At 41.6% G+C, this 19,402-nt stretch overlaps 2 protein-coding genes across 3 annotated transcripts; one reads left to right on the top strand and one right to left on the bottom strand.

The window, feature by feature from the left end:
* The first annotated feature begins 164 nt into the window (after positions 1-164).
* Positions 165-8,269, top strand: synm (synemin, intermediate filament protein). The gene is made up of 4 exons (XM_068722590.1): positions 165-1,076; positions 2,250-2,374; positions 4,125-4,204; positions 4,432-8,269. The coding sequence occupies exons 1-4, from the start codon at positions 279-281 to the stop codon at positions 6,477-6,479; spliced, it is 3,051 nt and encodes a 1,016-aa protein (XP_068578691.1). The 5' UTR covers positions 165-278; the 3' UTR covers positions 6,480-8,269.
* Positions 8,129-17,791, bottom strand: ttc23 (tetratricopeptide repeat domain 23). 2 transcript variants are annotated; one of them, XM_068722592.1, is made up of 11 exons: positions 17,477-17,791; positions 17,053-17,227; positions 16,171-16,294; positions 15,714-15,870; positions 15,490-15,615; positions 11,644-11,815; positions 11,387-11,492; positions 10,954-11,081; positions 10,553-10,702; positions 8,782-8,864; positions 8,129-8,610 (listed from the first exon to the last, which is right to left on the bottom strand). In XM_068722592.1, the coding sequence occupies exons 1-11, from the start codon at positions 17,533-17,535 to the stop codon at positions 8,496-8,498; spliced, it is 1,395 nt and encodes a 464-aa protein (XP_068578693.1). In that variant the 5' UTR covers positions 17,536-17,791; the 3' UTR covers positions 8,129-8,495. The 2 variants fall into 2 exon arrangements, with proteins under 2 accessions (XP_068578693.1, XP_068578694.1); XM_068722593.1 differs by having other exon boundaries at positions 17,677-17,791.
* Between the last annotated feature and the right edge of the window lie 1,611 nt (positions 17,792-19,402).

The raw sequence follows: 19,402 nt of genomic DNA, 5'->3' as shown, positions 1-19,402 counted from the left end.
CCTTGGTTTAGTCTGTTGCTTTGAGATTAGAGGGTTAATATTTCAGACAGCCCTTAAACGCAACATAACATCTGCCAGGGACACGGACGCGCTTGGGGCGATCCTGTGAGGCAGGACCCGCCTTCCTTCTCCTCCTCCTGCTGCACTTGTCAAAGGGCACTGATCGCAAATTACATCACAGTCGTGCCCACAGACGCACACGCAAATGACACCGGGACAACCTGTCTGCTAGAGTATTAGGCTTTTTTTAAACTCACTTTTTCTAATTAGATGCCACAATGTTGCCTTTCAAAAGAACTTTTGATAGCGAGAAACAGCAGCTGCAGGAGCTCAACAGCAGACTCGTCCAGTATCTTTCCAGAACGAAGCAGCTGGAGCAGGAAAATGCGCAGCTTATCACTGAAATAAATAAACTTAGACAACGGAAGACGGCGGAATGGGAGCCGAAGTACATGGGTGAGATGCGGGAGCTGAGGAGAATGGTGGGGCTGCTGTCGTTTGAGAAGTCCCAGGCCGAGATGGAGAGGGAGAAACTATGGCGGGAGTTGCAGATGGTCCAGTCTCTGTGCGGCGAGCAGACCGGGGTGTGCAGGGACATCAGTGGCGAGCTGAAAGGCTACGAGAAGGAGCTGCAGCACGCTCACAAGGCCAACGGTGAACTCCAGCAGCGTTTATTTCAACTGGAGAACGAGTACAAATGCCTGGAGGATGTGCACAGACAAGACAAGGATCGTCTGCGGCGTCAGGTGGAGTCCCGGGTGGTACCCATCATTACGCAAACTTATCGCGGGCCTCCGGCGGCCTCGATGGAGGAGGTGCAGGAGTATGCCCGCGGTCTGTCCGATGGGTGGATTGAGACCTATGAAATGTACCAGCTGAAGGTGGAAGATATGGAGCAGTCGGTTAAAGGCGACCAGGCGAGGCTGAGTGATCTGCAGAGGGAGAAGACGCTGTATGCCTCGGAGTTGGGCAAATTACGCACAGAGGCGGAAAAACAAGGTCAGATTCAATCCCGTCTTGAAGAACAACTGATGCACATGCAGGAGAAATTCCGGGTGGACTTCAGTGAATATCAGGTGAGGAAAAGTCCAATATAAGAATATTGCGCAGATGTATATTTCAGAGGGACTGAAGTGAAGCCAGAATTTATGAGATGTGTTGTTATTTTAAGAAGTCCCAAAAGGCATGTAATAAATATGATACAATTTTCAAAATATACAGGCAGAATAATCTTCCCTTTATCACACTGAGCCATGAAGGAGGGGGAGGCTGCTCCCTCTTGTCCCTGCCACACCCACTTTGCTTAAAGGCACTTATGCAGCTGCAGCTGTCAGAGGCTGATTGTTAAGGAGAAACAATAGTCATTCACAATCTAGGCTGAAATTTCTATCTGGAAAGACTATGACTCTGGCTTCAGCCTTTTCTAAAATTACACACATGCAGTAGATGTTGGCTCTGAAATGAATGCAACTCTCCCCACCCTCAATACATAATGACATTACTAACATGAGGTGGTGCCCGACAAGTTTGCGTGCCACATTTGACCTCAGTATAAAAGGATTGAATAGCTTGATCAGCTATAACGACGTTCTACATCCTGACTACTGTAGCTGTTAGATTACACCAGCCACTTAAACCAATTAGCTGTCAGACTGACAAATCCTTATTAGCCTCCTAAAGATGGAGCCCTTAGCAGGTCAGTCAATTACAAATGAATACGCGGTAGGGATGTCTTTAATATTGGAACAAAAAACACATTTCACACAGTAAACAGTACAGTAAACCCCTGTGGTAAAATATGAGTGAGATTTATCTGTCTAACATGTGATATGTCTAAGTATATCACATGTTATTGGAAAAGGCTTATACACAAGTACAAAAGCAGTCACTGGATTAAGTCATTAAGTGGTCCAAATGATAAGTGCAGTCTGATGTGGGATCAGACTTGATTTTGACTACAAGTGTTCAGCCAGTTTGCCACCTTTCTGCATTAGTAGTAAACACAAATAATATTTGGGGACTCAAAACAGAGAAAACACAGATTTACAAAGTTAACAAAATTGTAGGCTGCAGTACAATACACTTGTACACACACTTGGGTTGTTAACAAGGCATCAGAGTTATTACAGTATTTTCAGTTAAATAGCAGGGGGAAAGTATACATACCCAATGGACAGACCACAAGCTTGTGCTGTGTCTATGTGAAACTAACTGTGTGCAGAGTCAAAATTTTTCTTTCTTCCCTCCAGATGATTATTGAGCAGCTGGAGCACGAGAGGAATATGATGGCTGACGCTATTGCAGAAAAGATGCGAGAACATCAGCATCTTCTCCAGGTCAAGATGGATCTGGGCATGGAGGTGGCTGCCTACAGGTGATGAGCTTTTTTATTTATTCAGTTGTCCAATCAAAACACATTCTTTTTATGTTGTCACTTTTAATAAAATAAACCTTTTCACAGTTACTAATAGCATCAACAACTACTGCATTCCTTTCGAGTGTCCCAGTAAGATGTGAAAGTGCATGGAAAAAACCCACACAGGGTGGAAGGAAGTGGAGGTGGATGGGTCAAACAAACCAGGAGACTGGTGTTTGAGACTGTTATTTAGAAGTGATTTTTGCGATGTTTTCCATACTTATGTTACCTTGTTTATTAAGTTATTTTCAGCACAACCATGATATTTTTCTTAGCCTAAGTCAGCGGTTTTGTTGCTTAAACCTAAGAAAGTGTTTTTGTTTGAATTCACAACATTGAGACTGTGTGCCAAAGGGGTCTGACAAAGTGTCAGTATGTTACAAATTGTAATGAAAACGCGTTTGAAAGTACAGCTCGTACACTCTGAAATGTCTGGCTTTCAGTAAAAAGCGTTTTTGTGAATGAAGAAAGTCAGCTAAAATAGGTACATCCACTCTTTTCAGCAATATTTTAATGCTTTCAAGAAGAGATTAGTGGACAAACCTGCGCCCCCCCCCCCCCCCACACACACACACACACACACACACACACACTGCCTAAAGCTACTCTTAGCTTAATTAGTGATTTCATTAAACACAGAAGCAATCTGCTGCTTCCTTCCTGTTGGTTTGGCACCAAGTCACTTCACCACTTCACTTGGATAAACTCAAAGTATCAGCTCCCATATACCATCTTATGATCACTACATGTACTACACATGCATTTTTAACAAAGTTGAAACTTTTGCTGTGGCTTATTTTAAGTGTTTATAGTGTGTTAAATATATCTGCCATTTCATATCCTGTAATAACACGGCATGTCTTCATGCTCCTAACATAGCCAGATCACACAGGGTCACATACTAACAGACTATTTTTACTGAAAGGTATTTATAAAGCAGTTAATAAACATACTGTATTTTCATGTTTGAAGGTACAGTACACTCCAGTTTTTTTAAGCTATCTTCGTAACATAACTTCTTACCTCATATCACATCATTATAGTTTTAAACAGTTGACGTTTTTCAGAGATACATTTTTTTTAATTAGTGTTAAGCCAATTCCGAGGAAGTTCTTGAGAAGACTATTTGCTCCAGTTTGTCTCTATGGTAGATTCTCCGCTGGCACATCTGGTGTGTTTTGGATTTTTGGAATAGACAGAATATTTTCGCAGAGACGTGGCAGCGGCATGTGTTATTGTGTGTGTCACGAGTCAGATTTTACTTTGGGATTCGTAGGGAAGTGTGGACAGCCCTGCGTTGTAACTGTTATTTTTAGGTCAGTCTTTGGGAAGGCAGTCTCCGGAGAGGTTGTTCCTTTTTGAGGCACGCTGGTTTGCTGTTTTGTGTTTGTTGAAGCATGGCCAAGGAAAGGTGAGCCGCTAAATCTAATTCTTTATTAGCCTACACGACAGAGGCTTGTTATGTTACGTTTTAGATGATTACCACCTTGTATGGCCCGGTGCTGGGTTCATACCGTCTTGTAAGCCTGTTGCGTTTAGTTTGAAGGGGTTGAGATGGCAGAGCTGAATGATGTACACCGTCTTGGGAGGTATTTGTCTTTGATCTTTTCTTTTCTATATATGGAAAATATAATGTTGTTGAAATAGGAAAATAACCAGTGATTTTATAATAGTCTTCAAATATATTTTGTCTTGTCTGTTTGTTCAGGGCTCTCCTGGAAGGCGAGAGAGTGGATCTGCAAGATGCTCATAGGAGGGTGACCCAACATCAAAGAGAAAGAATAATAGGTACTGTATTTGAAATTATTCGTTGTTGTAACATGAAGTGTAAATTGTAAAACTAGTTTTACAGTTTTATATTTAGGCAAATGTGCTAATTTGCCTTCTTGCAGATAGTCAGATGAGAAGATCGATACGATGTTTCCATCTCTTGCCAAGAAAGCTAATAAGTGCATTTCCCAAAATGTCGAACTATTCATTTAAGTATCTACCTAATTATGAATTATCTGTCTCAGATATAAAGATGCCTGCCAAGCCCTACACTCCAAGAGCTTCCACCTTAACCACCAGACAACATATGGATATCAGGTACACGCCGCCGACTTCACACCTGAGAAGATCCCCTGTGCCTCCCTCTGGGTCCATAAGTCCCTCTAGGATCATTCCTATTTCAGTCGCAGGCAGAGCTCGGCATCAGAGTCCTGCATCCAGAAGGGACATGATCTCATTCACCAAAGCTCGGGCTGCCACCTCTGCCCCTGCTGCCACCACCGCCAAAGATAAACAAACAGGCCAGAGTGAATACCAAACCAGACAACATGTACAGAAAACAGCAGCAGATGAGAAAACTGTGAAAATCAAACAGGTCTCTCGGATGGAGAACCAAGTCAGTCCCATCAAGTCATCCGCTACTGAGACCAGATCAGTGAAAGTGGTGTCACCACCAATGATGAGCCTGAGCAGGAAAACTGAGACAGAAAGCAAAAGGCAAGTGTCAGATGAACAAGAGAAAGATAATGTTTATGGTGGGGAGTTCAAAGATGAAGGAAAAACAGAGCCTACGATGGGCACAAGTGAGAAAAAGATATTAGATTCTGTGTCTGTAGAGGAGATCATCGAGAAAGCGATGAGACCAGCAGGTCTGGAAGCTATGGTTTGCTCCTCGGGGGATACAAAGGTAAGGTATCATGTGGAGAAAACTGAGCAAGAAGATGGAATGACTAAGACGCAGATCGTGTTGGAGTCCAAAATGGAGGAAGAGCTGGATTTGTCTGAGGACTCTGCACTGGAAGAACTACTGAGCCATGGGGTTAAGAAGGTGTCACTGGAAGACATCAAGTATACAGCAACAGGAAGCATGATCAAGAACCTGCTAAGTGGCCTGCAGGTAAGCGAGAACTTGGAAAATAAGTCTGTCAATGTGGAAATCGTCGAGGAACCTGTGGAGTCTTACATTGATGAGGAGTTTGAGCTTGAGCAGAAATCCAGATCTGGTTTTTATGAGCCGTCCTCAACATATTTCCAAATCGAGGAGCTAGAAAATATCCCTCATGGTGCTCAAGTTCAGAGGAGTGATGGTGATGCCATGAAAACCTCCATGACAGATACAGACCATCGCAAGGGTAGATCTGTACAAGTCCAAGAGGTTTCTAGAGAGAGTGAATCTTCATATTTCTCCCATGACCAAGAGCCTGATGAGTATTTCGTCTCCACACCAGATGATCATCTTTCTGAAACCGAAGAGGGTGGTGGCATCACCTCATATGGCCATTATGGTATCGTCGATGACCTGTCAGATGAGCGGTATTATCAAGATGAAGGTCTTCACTCGAAAAGGGTGATTGTAGAGGAAAGTGTTGAGTACAAGTCAGGCGATCACGCGTTCGTCAAGGAGAGTTTCCCAGAGTGCATCATTGAAGAGGAGGTTTGCATCTCCCCTATAGTGCAGGAGTCGATGCTCGAGTTCCTGAGAGAGGACTCTTTGGAGCCCAAAGAGCAACTGAAGGGAGCTCTGGAGAAGCTACAAGGCTCAGTGTCGGGTCCCCTGAGGGAGGAGTTGGCCTTCCTCACAAAAGTGACTAGTGATGGTTCACAGAGTGTGGCTTTCGATGTCAAAAGAGTGCAGCAGTCGAGTGACAACGGCACCATGACTATAGTTGCAGAGCTGAATGTCTCTCAAAGTCTGGAAGACTCAGGGCTGCTGGAGGCAGGAGATGATCTATCTGAAGAGCAGATCATGGCAGCGCTCAGGTCCTCTGAGAAAGCCTTCCAGGGCGGGGCAGGAGGAGGATACAGCATCAGAGTCTCCAAAGAAGAGGATGTTGTGCAAGGTGAAGAGTTTGAAGGCTTCACTAAAGAAGAAGGGTCTGCATCTGAAATCACTGAGAGGCAGATACAACTCGGGCCATCAGAGAAGTCCTTCACCTTTCAGATGGATGTACATGGCAGCCATGCTGAGCCCTCAGACCAAGAGCTGCAGTCTCACACCTTGGAAACCCCAATTAAGATTACTCAAGAGAAAAGAGTTGCAACAGTTTACCTTGACAGTCCAACAGATGATTAAGGAAGAATTCGGTCACAAATATTTTCACGGCCAAGTGCTTGCCAATGTTACTTGTTAAAGTGCACATTACAGAAGTCGTTCTGACGCAGCAGTCCACACACACACACACACACACACACACACACACACACACGGCTATAATGCTGTTTGCAGACCCTAATAATGCTGTAAGCAGTAAAACATTATATATCTAATTGATTTTGGTGCGCTCTTTTGCTGAACCTACTTAAAGTGTGTCACTTAAAACTTGGCGTACCTAACACGAGGCAAGCTAAATTGAGTTATTCAGTTAAAATGACCAGATTAACACTTTGTTGTGGTATTAATTGTGGCAGCACTGCTATTAGAACACTGAGTGCAAACTAAAATTTTAAGTTAGGATTGCGCTGAAATGTGTGCAACCTTTTTACAGCTTGCAGTTTATCTTAAAAGAGGTTTGTTTATTCTCTCTAAATTTCTCTATTTTTGTACTAACCTGTGCATCTTAAACAGCCCATTCTGCAATCATCACATGTTACAAGCCAACATATGACAGTTGGAGTTATGATGTGCTGTGAACTGTTCAGGATCGGAGCTTTCATTTTTCTTTTGACTTGGGCACTGCTGCCAAATATAAATAGCTTTAGCATTTACTATGTCCTGTAGCAGCAGCAGAATATAGTGAAGCTTGTAGCTGAGGACAGTATAGTCGGGATGGGGAAAAAAGATGGTAATTTGTCTTAAGAAACTTTGCAAGTTTTAAATACTGAAATCAAAGTGTAGTGGTTTTTAAATAACCGGGTTACGTGATCAATGTGAAACATGTTTGTAAAATATATATCTTTAAAGTGTATGTGTCAATACCATGCATTTCTAATTTTCCGACAAGTGAAATTTAGATTTTGAACGTGTGATTAGGGGGCTGGGAATTGAAAATGGTGAATTATATAATTTAGAACACCAAAAAAGGGTTTTCAATTAGAAAAGCCAATAGTAAGATGAAAGAGTGAACAGCGGTAGTAGAATCTTAAGGAGTTGAAAGGATTCAGTGATTGTGTTGGTTTTGATGTACAGTATGTCTCGTCTGGATGCCCTGTTGTTGTTATCAGTGTTGGCTGGAAGCATTCACCTTTACTGGAACATACGAGTGTCCATGACCGTGACTATTTTTGGATCATCAGCTTAGTGGCATTGACTGTCCATTAGGGTTTGTTGTGTTGTGCACTAGTTGCAGAGGCAGAAATGATCCACTATGATTACAGTGTGGTTACATGTCTTGCAAATTTAGTCTAAGTAGCTGCAACATGTACACTGTGTAACCATCGAGTAATGTATTCACTTGGCACTTTCACGTTAAAGAAATGTGCAGAAATGTAATGTTGAGCATGCATGTCATGCTTTTATTAATGTGTTAACTGATAAAAATCTACTAAATTAAACCTCAATTAAAAAGACATTTCATTTAAGTGCCCAGATACAGCATATTTCCATACGGTCTCATCTGCAAACTGCAGTAATTTAAACAAAAACCCCATCAGTGCACTTCAATTGTGGCTTAATAACACATTTTACATTACTGTATATGTATGTACAGAGTGTAATCTAGATAATGTGCAACATCCAGAAAATATGTATAAAGACTTTGTAATGAGTAAATATTGGTCACCATGGACAGGCCAACGTCATTGCTTTTATTAACATAATGTTTTTTGTTGAACACATGGTATTATGCTTTGGTGAAAAACAAATCCAGCCCTTCTTTGGAATTTGATTAATATCTTAAAACAACAATTAAAACACATTGTTGGTAAGTTTTCTGAGTATGAGTATTTCTTTAAAGCTGACTTATGTTACCTAATGTACAAAATGACACAAGATCATGTAGAAATGTCAGTGGACATAATTAGTGCTAAAGATTTTCAGCAGTGCATTATCTAACAGACAGACAAACTGTTACGGGCATTCAAAAATGAATGCCAGCAATTATTGGTCAAAACTTGCAAGATTATTGTACTGGCAAAATAAAAAAAGAACATTTCAAGAGTCCGACATTGAGTTTCCATCATTGCCCCTGCAGGGTTCAACTGAAAGTGTGTGACGTTTTGTTCTCCTTCTCCCTTGCCTGTGTTGTCTCTCAGCCACCTCTGGTGCCCTACAAAACATACATTACATGGTCGCATTACTGCAACATGCACTTGTTTGTTCTTTTTCAAATCATTCTATTACTGTAAATACAATCAGTTGATTGGGAATTCATCACCAGGAGAATCAAATGTCTTGATATAATATAAAGTACAGTTTAATTATAATTCAGCAGAATTACCGCGCCAACATGTCCACTGCTTTTTGTGTAGCTTTCGTCTTCTTATGCTGAGGGCCATACAACAAACTCTGGATCTCCAGGCACTAAAATAGAAAATATTATTAAAATAAAACATAAAATAATAATGACAGCAGAGTGAGTGGTCAGTGGAAGATGAGAGGTGCAACTCGTACGCAGAGGGGAATAAACACTTCCTAGCAACATGTGAAGGCACTAAACATCCCAAAATAACCTCTGTTGCAGCCCAAGGTTTAGAGAACACCTGTGCTGACCACTCGGAAGAGTCGGGTCAACAAGGGAGATCTGCTAGATTTATTACCAGGACTCCAAATCAACAACCCAGAAATTTGAGGTAGTTAATAAATGTAAGACGCAGCCTGAGCCCTTTCCCACCCTACAGTTAGTTTGGTCCTATCAAATGAGAGGAACGAGCAAATGACTTCGCTCTATGACATGAGAAAATATTGCCTAATTTTAAGAGAATCCAGACAACTTTTAACCATAAACACATGTGTATGATAACACAGCATGCGCATACAGTTGCGCAACAGACATGATAAAAGCCTGTCAATTCTGCAATCGTCATCAAGAACAAGATGTGAAGAGAACTTTGTTAAAAGTAGGGAAAGAGTGAGCCAAAAGTTTCCCTCCTCACAAGGGAAAGTAAAACACTGTAATCTGGAACGGATCCATTTGGCCTCCTGGATGTTTTCACTGTTGCTAAGGTTGATGTAATGGAAGGCCTTGTTTTCAGCAGCACTGCAGAGGAAGGGGGAAATGTCAAGTGTATGTCTGTGTGTGGGTGTATGAAGTATGTATGTATGTGGTATGTGTGTGCCATTGTTCTCCATGTTTTTTTAGTATATCTGAAGTTCTGTATAAGCCAGGTTTTCTTTGGAAAAACAAAAGTTATTCAGTAATTGTGCAGATGGTGTCATGATGACAGGAAAAAATGTCCTGACATGCTCGGTGTCAGGGTACTTCCCAAAGGTTACTAGTCGGACGTGGTGTGGAGAAAGTGAGCCCTGATACACCCTGTCAGTGGTACCCTCTCCACTCTTAAATGTCATAACAAAACAACATAGCAACCGGGCTCCTTTACTTACAGGCATGTCATTACTTGTATGAAGAAACCCCCATTTCCTGGTGTATTTTAGTATGTGTGATGGGCTGCAGAACTGAGCTAATTCCGCAAAAATCTGCAGTCGTACTGTATGTGAACAAAAACACATTCCATAAGGAATAAAGTAAAACCGTAGCAGAAGAGGAACACGGTGAAATTAACTAAAAGGCTGCTGTTCTATCAATGCATGTGTGCTGAAAGACTAACAATGTCACTTTTGTTTTGAAGGACATAATGGCATGCCTCACTAATTGGGGTCAGTGTCCCTTTAATTGACAGCAGTTAGCAAACTGTTGTTGTCCATCTGTCGGGCTCCATCCAGACTGAGGAAACACAAAGTCACTGTGTGTGATATTTTACACTCTGCACACTGCACCCTTCCAAGATTAGCATGCAACTCTGATCTTTAGAGAGGCGGGTTGAAATAGCTCACCTCAATCTGACAGGGACTCTTTGTGTGTTTATTTTGAACTGGGCTCTCACTGGTGTAGATGGACACACCCGCTGACTCCTGACCTTTTAATAAACCCTCCCAAATGCAGCACATTGGCAGGGACAATGTCATCTCCATCATTTCTAATATGCATTTACAGGTTGTAGCCAAGACAAACATTAGTTGTGCTGTTTGTGTTCTGTAACTTGTGATACCTTTCTCATGGTCCTGTGGGCCGGCTTCAGTCTGCCCTCACTCATCTCCACGCTTCCTAGAAGCTGAAGGGTGTCTGCTACCTCAGCACTCAGGTCACCAAAAGTAGATTTCTTTGTAGCGAGAGAAGCTTTCTGGATCTCCACACATCTCTGAAATGTTACATTGAAAATAGATAAGTCATCTCTCTCCATCAGCGGTGGGAGCCACATTCCGTTAAGCAGGTGAAATAAATCCCCTGACAATCACAAACTCTTGAGGGTGTTTTCATGGTGCAGCTCTCTAAACAAAAAGTCTGTGAAAATCTGCTTTAAAATTACATGAGCAAAAATATGAGACTCTTTGCCTGGAGGAAATGACTGTAGTGGCATTGTCTGTAAGTGTGTTTGTGTGTGTGTGCAACCTCTTGCTGGCCACTGAGGAGGAGAAAACGACAGAAATCATCCTGGGCCACGAGAAAGGCTGGATCCTGTGAACCTGCAGAGTTTTTATATGCACTGAGACTCTCCTCAAAGTAGCAACCTGCAGATTCTACACCAGCATGGGAAAAACACACAAAACATACAGGTTAACTTGTATAATATAAACGGCAATATGATTTTGAGATTTTCCAGATGTGATGTTTTACAAAGCTACCATGAAGCATACATTTGTATTGACACAGTTGACATGGGTGAATAAAACTGACATGACTGAACCTCAACATGTCTTCAATGAGACTATTGTAAGTCTGGTTTCCATAACGCCATCTTATAGAATTTCACATATAGAAAAATCCTAATTAACCCTTTGATGCATATCGCACAGGCCTAGTCTGAGCCCGAGAATAAACTCACCATTGTGATGTGGCTCTGCAGCAGCAGAAAGGATGAGGGCCAGACTGTGAGAGATCTGAGCCCCCTCTAGCTCCTCTGGGCTGTGACTCATAGCAATGGCATGGGCCTAGTTAGAAACACCCACGTGAAATAAGGCAGATCACATATCACCAAATAAGAGGTGTGGGAACGTTACCTAACAACAAAGCCTGGCACCATCTCAAGAAGCCCTCATGTGTATACAGCGTGTTGTGCTGTGTGAGTGACATGCCCCTTGCCTTGGTGAGATGCTCTATGGCTCGGTCCAAATGACCTCTGTCCTGTTCGATGGCGGCCATGTCCCGATAGACCGAGCTCGTCTTCTCTGGCTCGCCACAGTCCTTCAGCCGCTGCAGAGACTTCTCACACTGGTTTAAGGCCTCCTCTGGTCTGTTCTGTCTCCTATAGATCCTATAGAGCAGAAAGGACATATAAATGGAGAGACTGTCAGAGACAGAAAGACAAGAATAAAGTCCAGTTCAGTCCAGGTCAGCCCACTATAGGAGGCAGCAGTAACAGTAATGGTTACAAAGTGGACCCTTCAAGTAGATTGTCTGCATCCCTGTGTTGAAAAACATTTGCTCTGCCAAAGTGCACTTGACTAATACTCTATAACCATTAAAGATGTTATAATTAAAAAATGATATCTAATAACATTTGTTATTTAGAGTATCACTTGAGTACAGTATATACCCATAAGCCTGTTACTTCATTACCATGAGCCTGTTTTACATTACAGAAGTAGCTGCTTGGTCTCTAGCCAAATCCAGATCCTGCAGAGTGGTGAAGGCTTTTGGCTAATGGCTGCAGTTGAGGCCTGCAGACTATATTAGGGAAAGCTTGCACATTGCCCTTTTTAAATGTTTTGGGTTGCATCCTTTCACCAGTCTCTTAACTGTCTCCTCTGGGACTGAAGGTTACACTGCAACATCGTCACATTAAGTACAATAAAACTCAATTTGTCACCCATCTCTAGATGTGTTGCTGCTACCAAGTGTCTTTGCTCTTTTAAAAGACAGTCACTTCCTTCCATACTGTACTATTGGGTTGCTTGGGCCTCTACAGAGCAAAAGGGAGGGTGCGTGGGGGAGAGAGGATGAGACGATGGCTGCAATAACCACTGCAAGGACTCTGGATCCCATCAGGCTTCTCTGCTAACAGCTTGAAACCATCTAATGGACTCTAAATTTAATTCAGCTCTCCAGTCAAGGGGGTGGCCTTTCTCAGAGGACGCGCCACTCACTGCTATACAATCTCTGGCAGTACATTGTTGTCACAGGAAACCCCTTCTCACAGTCTCCCACATCCACACTGAGCATAGTATGTTATCTGAACAACAATTCACTTACATACAGAATCCACCTGTGACAGCATGGCATTTGGTTTAAGGTTTTATCCATTGTGCCGTCCAGTATGAGTACAGGTTTTAGCAGGGGCAGCCTGTGTGGGAAGCTAAAGTCGGAGCTTGACAGTATTATTTCATGCTTACATCCCAGGACCACATGGTTTTGGAAATTCATGGCTCCGCGGTAAAAGGCCAGCAGCACAGGTTACAAAAAAACTTTGATTACTTTGAATTTTCCCATGAAACCAAGATTATCCAAACATGCTGTGATGGATAGAAGGAGTGCCCCGCCCATAAGTGTTCATCAGGCGGGCACTTCAGGTCCTTTTAGGGCGATGGCTGAAGCAGAGCTACATTCCAGCATGGCTCGAGTCCTGCCATTCTGCCTGCATGCACAAACAGAGACAATACCCCTCTATCCTCTCATTCACTCTGCATCCTTACGCACTTCCAGGCAGGACGGTAATATGCGACATCCCACTGAAATATACCAAGAGTCCACAGGGCAGGGAATTAATATAATTAAGGATTTGTAGATGTGTTGCCAAACAAGCCACACAGCCCTCTTTTGTACATTTCCAGAGTTGACGTAAGTCTGCTCTGGGCTTTCACTCGGAAAATGACACAGTTGGCCAAGCCTAAGTGAAAACAGAGGGACAGAAACATAACAGCCTTCTCCAGCAAATCTGTGTGGTGCTTTAAACTGATGGCATTCTGATCGATGAGGCTTTTTATTGAGTGCCTCAGGCAGATGTTGGTAAAAGACCATGGAGAAAAATACTGAACTACCTGATCAGTCTTGGGTAGTGATGTCATGGCCATTTACAACCAAATCCCTGCCAGAGTAGCTATGCTGTGTGTTTATACTATGACTATAGATCAAGTCAATAGCATACATATACACAAGGAAAGGGGGGACAGGGCATCTGATTACAACAACAGCACAAATGTAAAGAGACTATTTGCACAAAGTTGGTGAACACAGAGTGCAATTCAATCAATATGTTGAACATGATAATTAAGGGTGGAGAGGATATGGAAGATTTTAATTAATTTATCATTCTAAAATAATTTATTATTCTAAAAATGTTTAGTTAAATAAAATGTGTTGACTAAGATGTAGATTTATGGCAGCTGTTATAAAGAAGTGAAGAAAATAAATGATCATAGCAGCCATGGCATAGTCTGAGAATATGAGAACACACAGATTTAAACCTAACAATAAATATCCCATCTGGCTGATCAGAAGTGCACACCTTGAGTGTGAATCTAAAGCCGAGCAGAATGTTTGCACCCGGATCTAATGGAGAGCTGAGCATATTTTATTGTTGCGGGCTTTGGTGGGAACATTACCCTCCATCACAACAGTGTTCACTGACAGAGCTTTAGAAGCACGCCAAATCCGTAGTCATCGCATAACAAAAGAGATTTAGCAAGCTTACACACCAGCCAGAGTCTGCACATTTTTTCAATTACACACATCATGTCAACAAACTCTGACTCTCTGAAACAGACCAAGATGGCATCATTTCCAAATTCCTATCAGTGTAGCTAACCTGACAAGGCTCGTTCACTGTAGATGCTGCAGGATTATTGTTTCAATTTACCTAGCAACAGGATTCTTAAAACATTAGGTCATACATAAGCTCGGCTGTAAGATGGGGTCCCCTGTTAATATACTGCCACCCTACTACTGTCTTTGCTTACATGCTCCTTTATACGACTGAAAATGTTTTTTCGAACTAAAACTAAGAAATCAAATTTATACTTTGTGAGGTTGTCAAATGCTTTGAGGGAGACCAGCCTGTATTTTTTTGTTGTCGTTTTTGCTGTGATGGGTTTCATGTGGAAATTATACCTTTAGACATTAGCGGGCTGATCTCAACCCAGGTAGGAATATACTTTATTCACCGGTTATGCTGCTAACTTCACCCACAGTAATCTAAACTATAACAAGTAGCTGTTCTTTTTATGTTGCCGGGCCACACAGTTCCTTTAACAGACTATCAGTCTCTCCTAGGTGTGATGTCTGTGCTTGGTGTCTCCACCATGATCCACTTAGTCTTTAATCTTTTCCTGAGCATGTAATACTGCACTTGGGACCGCTGTTGTCAATACCCCCACCAGGTTACAAATGCATATTGTAAAATGGTAGACACAGATCAATAATGAGAGGAAAAATACCTCTCTTCTATCTGTGCCTCTGCTTGAGCAGTGACTGGGTGAGTGCACATGCAGAAACAAATGAAACCCAGAAGGTCTGTAAGCATCATAACAACACACCCACGCTGACTGCTGACTGACAACAACAGGGGGAAATCCTGAGTTGTTAAGTTGTTGTAAGAAAACATAAGATACTGGTATTTTTACTAGCATAACCAAGTTAGCAAAAAAAACAAACATGTGAAAGGTTGATTTCATGCCAATTGACATGAATATATCACCATCTTGTGGCCAAACTTAAATGTAAGGCACTGCATTTGAAATTGAAAGGGTTTGAGAAAAACAAATCAGTTATGATAACAACTTCAAAACAAATGTAATGCCCCCCATGCTGTACTCCCCTCTGGAAAGACCTGCCTTGTTACCTTTTAATTGGTAAAAGCACCGAGTTTGGCTCAGGTATTACATACTATAGGCTGCAAATGCTGCATTAAAGACTTATTTTGACAACATATCTGCTGTGTGCTGCTACTTAGGCATTTCTAGAAAATCTTTTTTTTTTTTTCCCCAAATGCACCTGGATAGACCACCGGAGATTTCCAGCTCGGACTTCATCTTCTCTTCCTGGTTGATACCACTGAGTTGATGAAGCTCCTCAAGAACTTGTTCTGCCTCCAGAAAAGAGGATTCTGCCTCCTCAAGAGTGGAAAAGAGTCAAGGAACTTTTCAGCTTCGTTATTTGAGTCGATACTTCTATTAAAACCACATACATTACTGTAAAACATGTCATGGCAAGGATATTTGGCTGTAAGCAGTGAAGCGCCTCCCTGTGTGAGGTGTATGTTCAGGAGACACATAAGAACCTCGAGCTTTTCACCTCTGCAGGAGGAGATGGAGGAGCAGAAAGGCAGCAGCTCTCTGGCCAGAGCCGAGTGCTCCTGGGCCTGCAGTCCCCAGCCTCAGGGAACAAAGAACCATGATGAGTGTAAATTAAACAGCATCTCAACAGTAATAATCCTTTCATTTTAGCTGGACCTTAGTGAAGCAAAGAGCAAAGTAAAACTACATGTAAAATTACAAATGTAGAAGCTTAATCTCTATAACACATACTACAGCTACATGGATTGATCATACTGAGCTGAAGTGTGTGTCAGTTTTGTTTTTTTTAACACATCTGTCTAAGGTCCAACAACAGGTTCCTGAATTTCATAGTATGCAGTTTTACAATGTGCTCACAGTATTATCTTTTTAACATTACCTTTGAACTGCATATATGCTTTAGCCAGTCTGGCATGGGCCTGGGCTAGTTTCAGATGTCCGTCCCCATACACCAGCCTACACAGAGCCGCACAACGCACCAGGTCCTGAATGCAGGCATCAAACTGAGCAGACACAGTAAATAACTTTCAGGATCACTTCTCTTGATAGCCCACTGTGCCATGTATTAAAAGCCATATCAATAATACGTCTATGTTACACTTTAGAGCTTAGATTAGCATTTAGAAACTAATGTCAATCATTCACCTGCCTGGGTGTCGACCTTAGTATAAACTGTATGTTTGAAGACAGGATAATTTCAGTGTGTTTACAGCTGAAACGATAAGCCAATTTATTGATTAGTCGACCAACGGAAAATATGAATTGCCTATAAATTGTATTATCAATTGATTGTTTATCATGTAGAAATAGACAGCAATCACCGGTTCCAGCTTCTTGGGTTTTGAGGATTTACTGCTTTTCTGCGTTCTATATATCATTATAAACTGAATATATTTGGGTTTTGGCATGTTGGTCAGACAAAACAAGTTACCTTATCCACCCTTCAGATCATTCTCTGCTGGTAAAGAAATTAGTGCATGGGATGTTGATCAATCAAAACACATGCACCTGCACACAGATGATCAGAAACATCTGGATACTATGATCATGTATACAGGGATATGAATTATCACGTTTCTTGTGTTCCATGTAAATGTCATATCCCGAATATGACCAAAACCAGGATACAACTCAAACCAGAATGCCAATGTTTATAAAGCTCGTAGGTGATAATTATTAATTGCAGCCTTATTAGTGCATTCCTCTTCATGAATATGCATCTGCACAAATACCTCCAAAATGAATTTGCGACTGTACCCACCTCTTGGTGGTCCTCGCGGGCCTGAGCTCGGCTGTCAAAGTATTTGAGCTTTTCTTCAGGTGCCATCATAATCAATTCCCTCTGAGCATATCCTGTCTGAGGTGAACTCAACACTGAGTAACAGGGAGGAGATGCAGTCACGCCTCTGCTGGTGCTTCCCATGCTTTCAGGGGATCTACAAGTTTGATCAAACAAGGTAGGTCAGTGCATTTTTGAAGAGGTGGACGTATTTGAGGAAAACCCCTTTTTTGTATCTGTGAAGCTCCTGAAAACCTACAAATATAGATACAGATCGGGACACAGTTAATACAGTTATACTACTCTTTTTGTCTTTTCATCTTCTGTTCAGTGGGTTAGTACCATCAACGTCTACCTTCACTGGTCAACGGATTTAACAGAATGTTAGAAAGAAGAAATCACTCACTCGGCCGTACACTCGGAGGAACTGGCTCGTGTTTTGGTCTTTGCGTGAACATCAGCCATTCTAACAGACAATCAATTACATTTGTTTTCTCTCCGCTTTTGTTGTGGTTACTCTTCGCGTGATACTCAATCTAGCGTACGCGGAGCGTAATTTACGTGACCACACTCTGTGACGCGATCTGCTGCAAAATACTACCTCACCTTCGGTTATGGTACGTGAAATGTGACTCAAAGTATTTCACCCACAGGAGCTAGCCTCCTAGACACTGGTGTGGACTATGATATCGTTGCGGAAGAGTTTCCATCAGCAGAAATGCCTTCCCTCAAGGTAACGCACATTTACGCTGCATAAAGGAGAAAGTGGGGCGCATTCAAGAGCCGCGATGTTCTTAAAAAGTACAATTAACGCTTTAATTGACTTTGCAGCAGTGAAGCACAACAAATGTCATGATAAGGGCCATATGGTAAGGCTTTACTACCTGATGTTCGGGTCCTGTCTTTAAAAGGGCCCCTGTGTCAAAATATTGTTTCAAGAGCTTCATTTAAAAAAAAAAAAAATGTTGCCATATGTTGCAATTTCCTTAATTAATGTGTGCTAATCAAGTTACTACACAATAAGCCTATACCTGGGGCCAGGTAGTACTCCTGCATAGAAACAACAGTTCATAATACACAGAGGAGGGGGTTAATGGTGGGTAAACAGTGGCTTATCATCTTAATATTGCCCAGGGCCCCCAAGCTGGTTGACTTTCATCTTTACTGAAACGCCATGCAATTAAGTCTTTAAAACAAGGTAGAAATCTCATTAAGGCAGGCTTTTTCCTAGTATTGTTCAAATTCATGCGCGAACTCTTCCCGTTTTGAACATATGAATTGTAGGATTCTAATATGTCCACAAGATGTCAGTAGAGTAACACAAGAGTCCCAGTCCCAGATATACTGTAGTTTGTAATGTTGTGCTCAAGGGAGTTTATAATTTTGAGGGATTATAATATTGTTTTGCTCTTTTAAGAAGTGATGGCTGGGATGTTGGCCTCTCCTTAGGGCATGCACACTTCAAAGTGTTTCAACTGGCAATATGAAAACTCCAGGGCCAATGTTCTTTTTTCCCCCAGTGTTATCCAAACTGCATCCTCGGTATTTATCAGACCATTTAGTTTATGTTTTCTCAGACCTTTCTTTTGTCACCTACTCATGCCAGCAGTCTACAAAATAATACAATTTCAGTGACATTTTTCTTGTAAAAAATGTTATGATGCCAAATCCAAAGCATCATCACAAATAGAAGAAAAACATGCAACATTGTCAGTGAATCAAAACCGTAGATGACTGTAACAATGACCAGTTGTACAGAGTTAGCTGCTAATGGCTCATTAGTTTTAATGGGTGGGTGCTAATTGGACTGAAGTCATGGTAGTGCACCGGTTTAGAGGTGCCACTCAGACAAAATGGTAAACAATGAACCTGAAAGTGTCAAGAAGAAGTTTTGTAACCTTTAGTAAAACAGCACATTTTCCTACAGTGTTTTCTAATTAGTTGTGGTTTCCTGAAACTACATAAAAGTTATTTGCTTACATGCTTTCCCCTCTCTTTAATTACTTATTATATAACAAGGAATTTATGATTTATTTCAGTGCTGCAAAATGTTCATTCATGTTATAATGTGCATATAGTTTAGTAATTAAATATAGATCTGAACTGTGAGTATAGATGGAGATGAAGAAATGTAAGGGTTTTCAGGATTGAAAGAAAATATTGTTTAAAAAATACAAATAAGGAATACTTGTTCCACATCGTTCTGTACTTTCATAGACCTAAATGCTATATGCCAATTTAGCCAGAAGAGGAAATGTACATTTCCTTGTGAAAATATCCTTTCTTACATCAGCGCCCAAAATCCTTGCCAAATAAACAAGAAGTAACGTCT

This window comes from Cebidichthys violaceus, unplaced genomic scaffold, assembly GCF_023349555.1.
Source record: "Cebidichthys violaceus isolate CVI_PGR_0920_01 unplaced genomic scaffold, fCebVio1.0.p SCAF_3, whole genome shotgun sequence".
Classification (NCBI taxonomy): domain Eukaryota; kingdom Metazoa; phylum Chordata; class Actinopteri; order Perciformes; family Stichaeidae; genus Cebidichthys; species Cebidichthys violaceus.
Note: the sequence above shows the minus strand (reverse complement) of the source record. Positions and strands in the feature narration are given on the sequence as shown.

Excerpts from the sequence above, each read along its gene's own strand:
- synm (XM_068722590.1), top strand. The coding sequence starts at position 279 with ATGTTGCCTTTCAAAAGAACTTTTGATAGCGAGAAACAGCAGCTGCAG. Across the intron at positions 2,375-4,124 it reads ATGGAGGTGGCTGCCTACAG|GGCTCTCCTGGAAGGCGAGA; the intron begins GTGATGAGCTTT and ends CTGTTTGTTCAG. Across the intron at positions 4,205-4,431 it reads TCAAAGAGAAAGAATAATAG|ATATAAAGATGCCTGCCAAG; the intron begins GTACTGTATTTG and ends TATCTGTCTCAG.
- ttc23 (XM_068722592.1), bottom strand. The coding sequence starts at position 17,535 with ATGGCTGATGTTCACGCAAAGACCAAAACACGAGCCAGTTCCTCCGAG. Across the intron at positions 11,082-11,386 it reads TGCAGAGCCACATCACAATG|AATCTGCAGGTTGCTACTTT; the intron begins GTGAGTTTATTC and ends ATGCTGGTGTAG. Across the intron at positions 10,703-10,953 it reads TCCTCAGTGGCCAGCAAGAG|AGATGTGTGGAGATCCAGAA; the intron begins GTTGCACACACA and ends GTAACATTTCAG.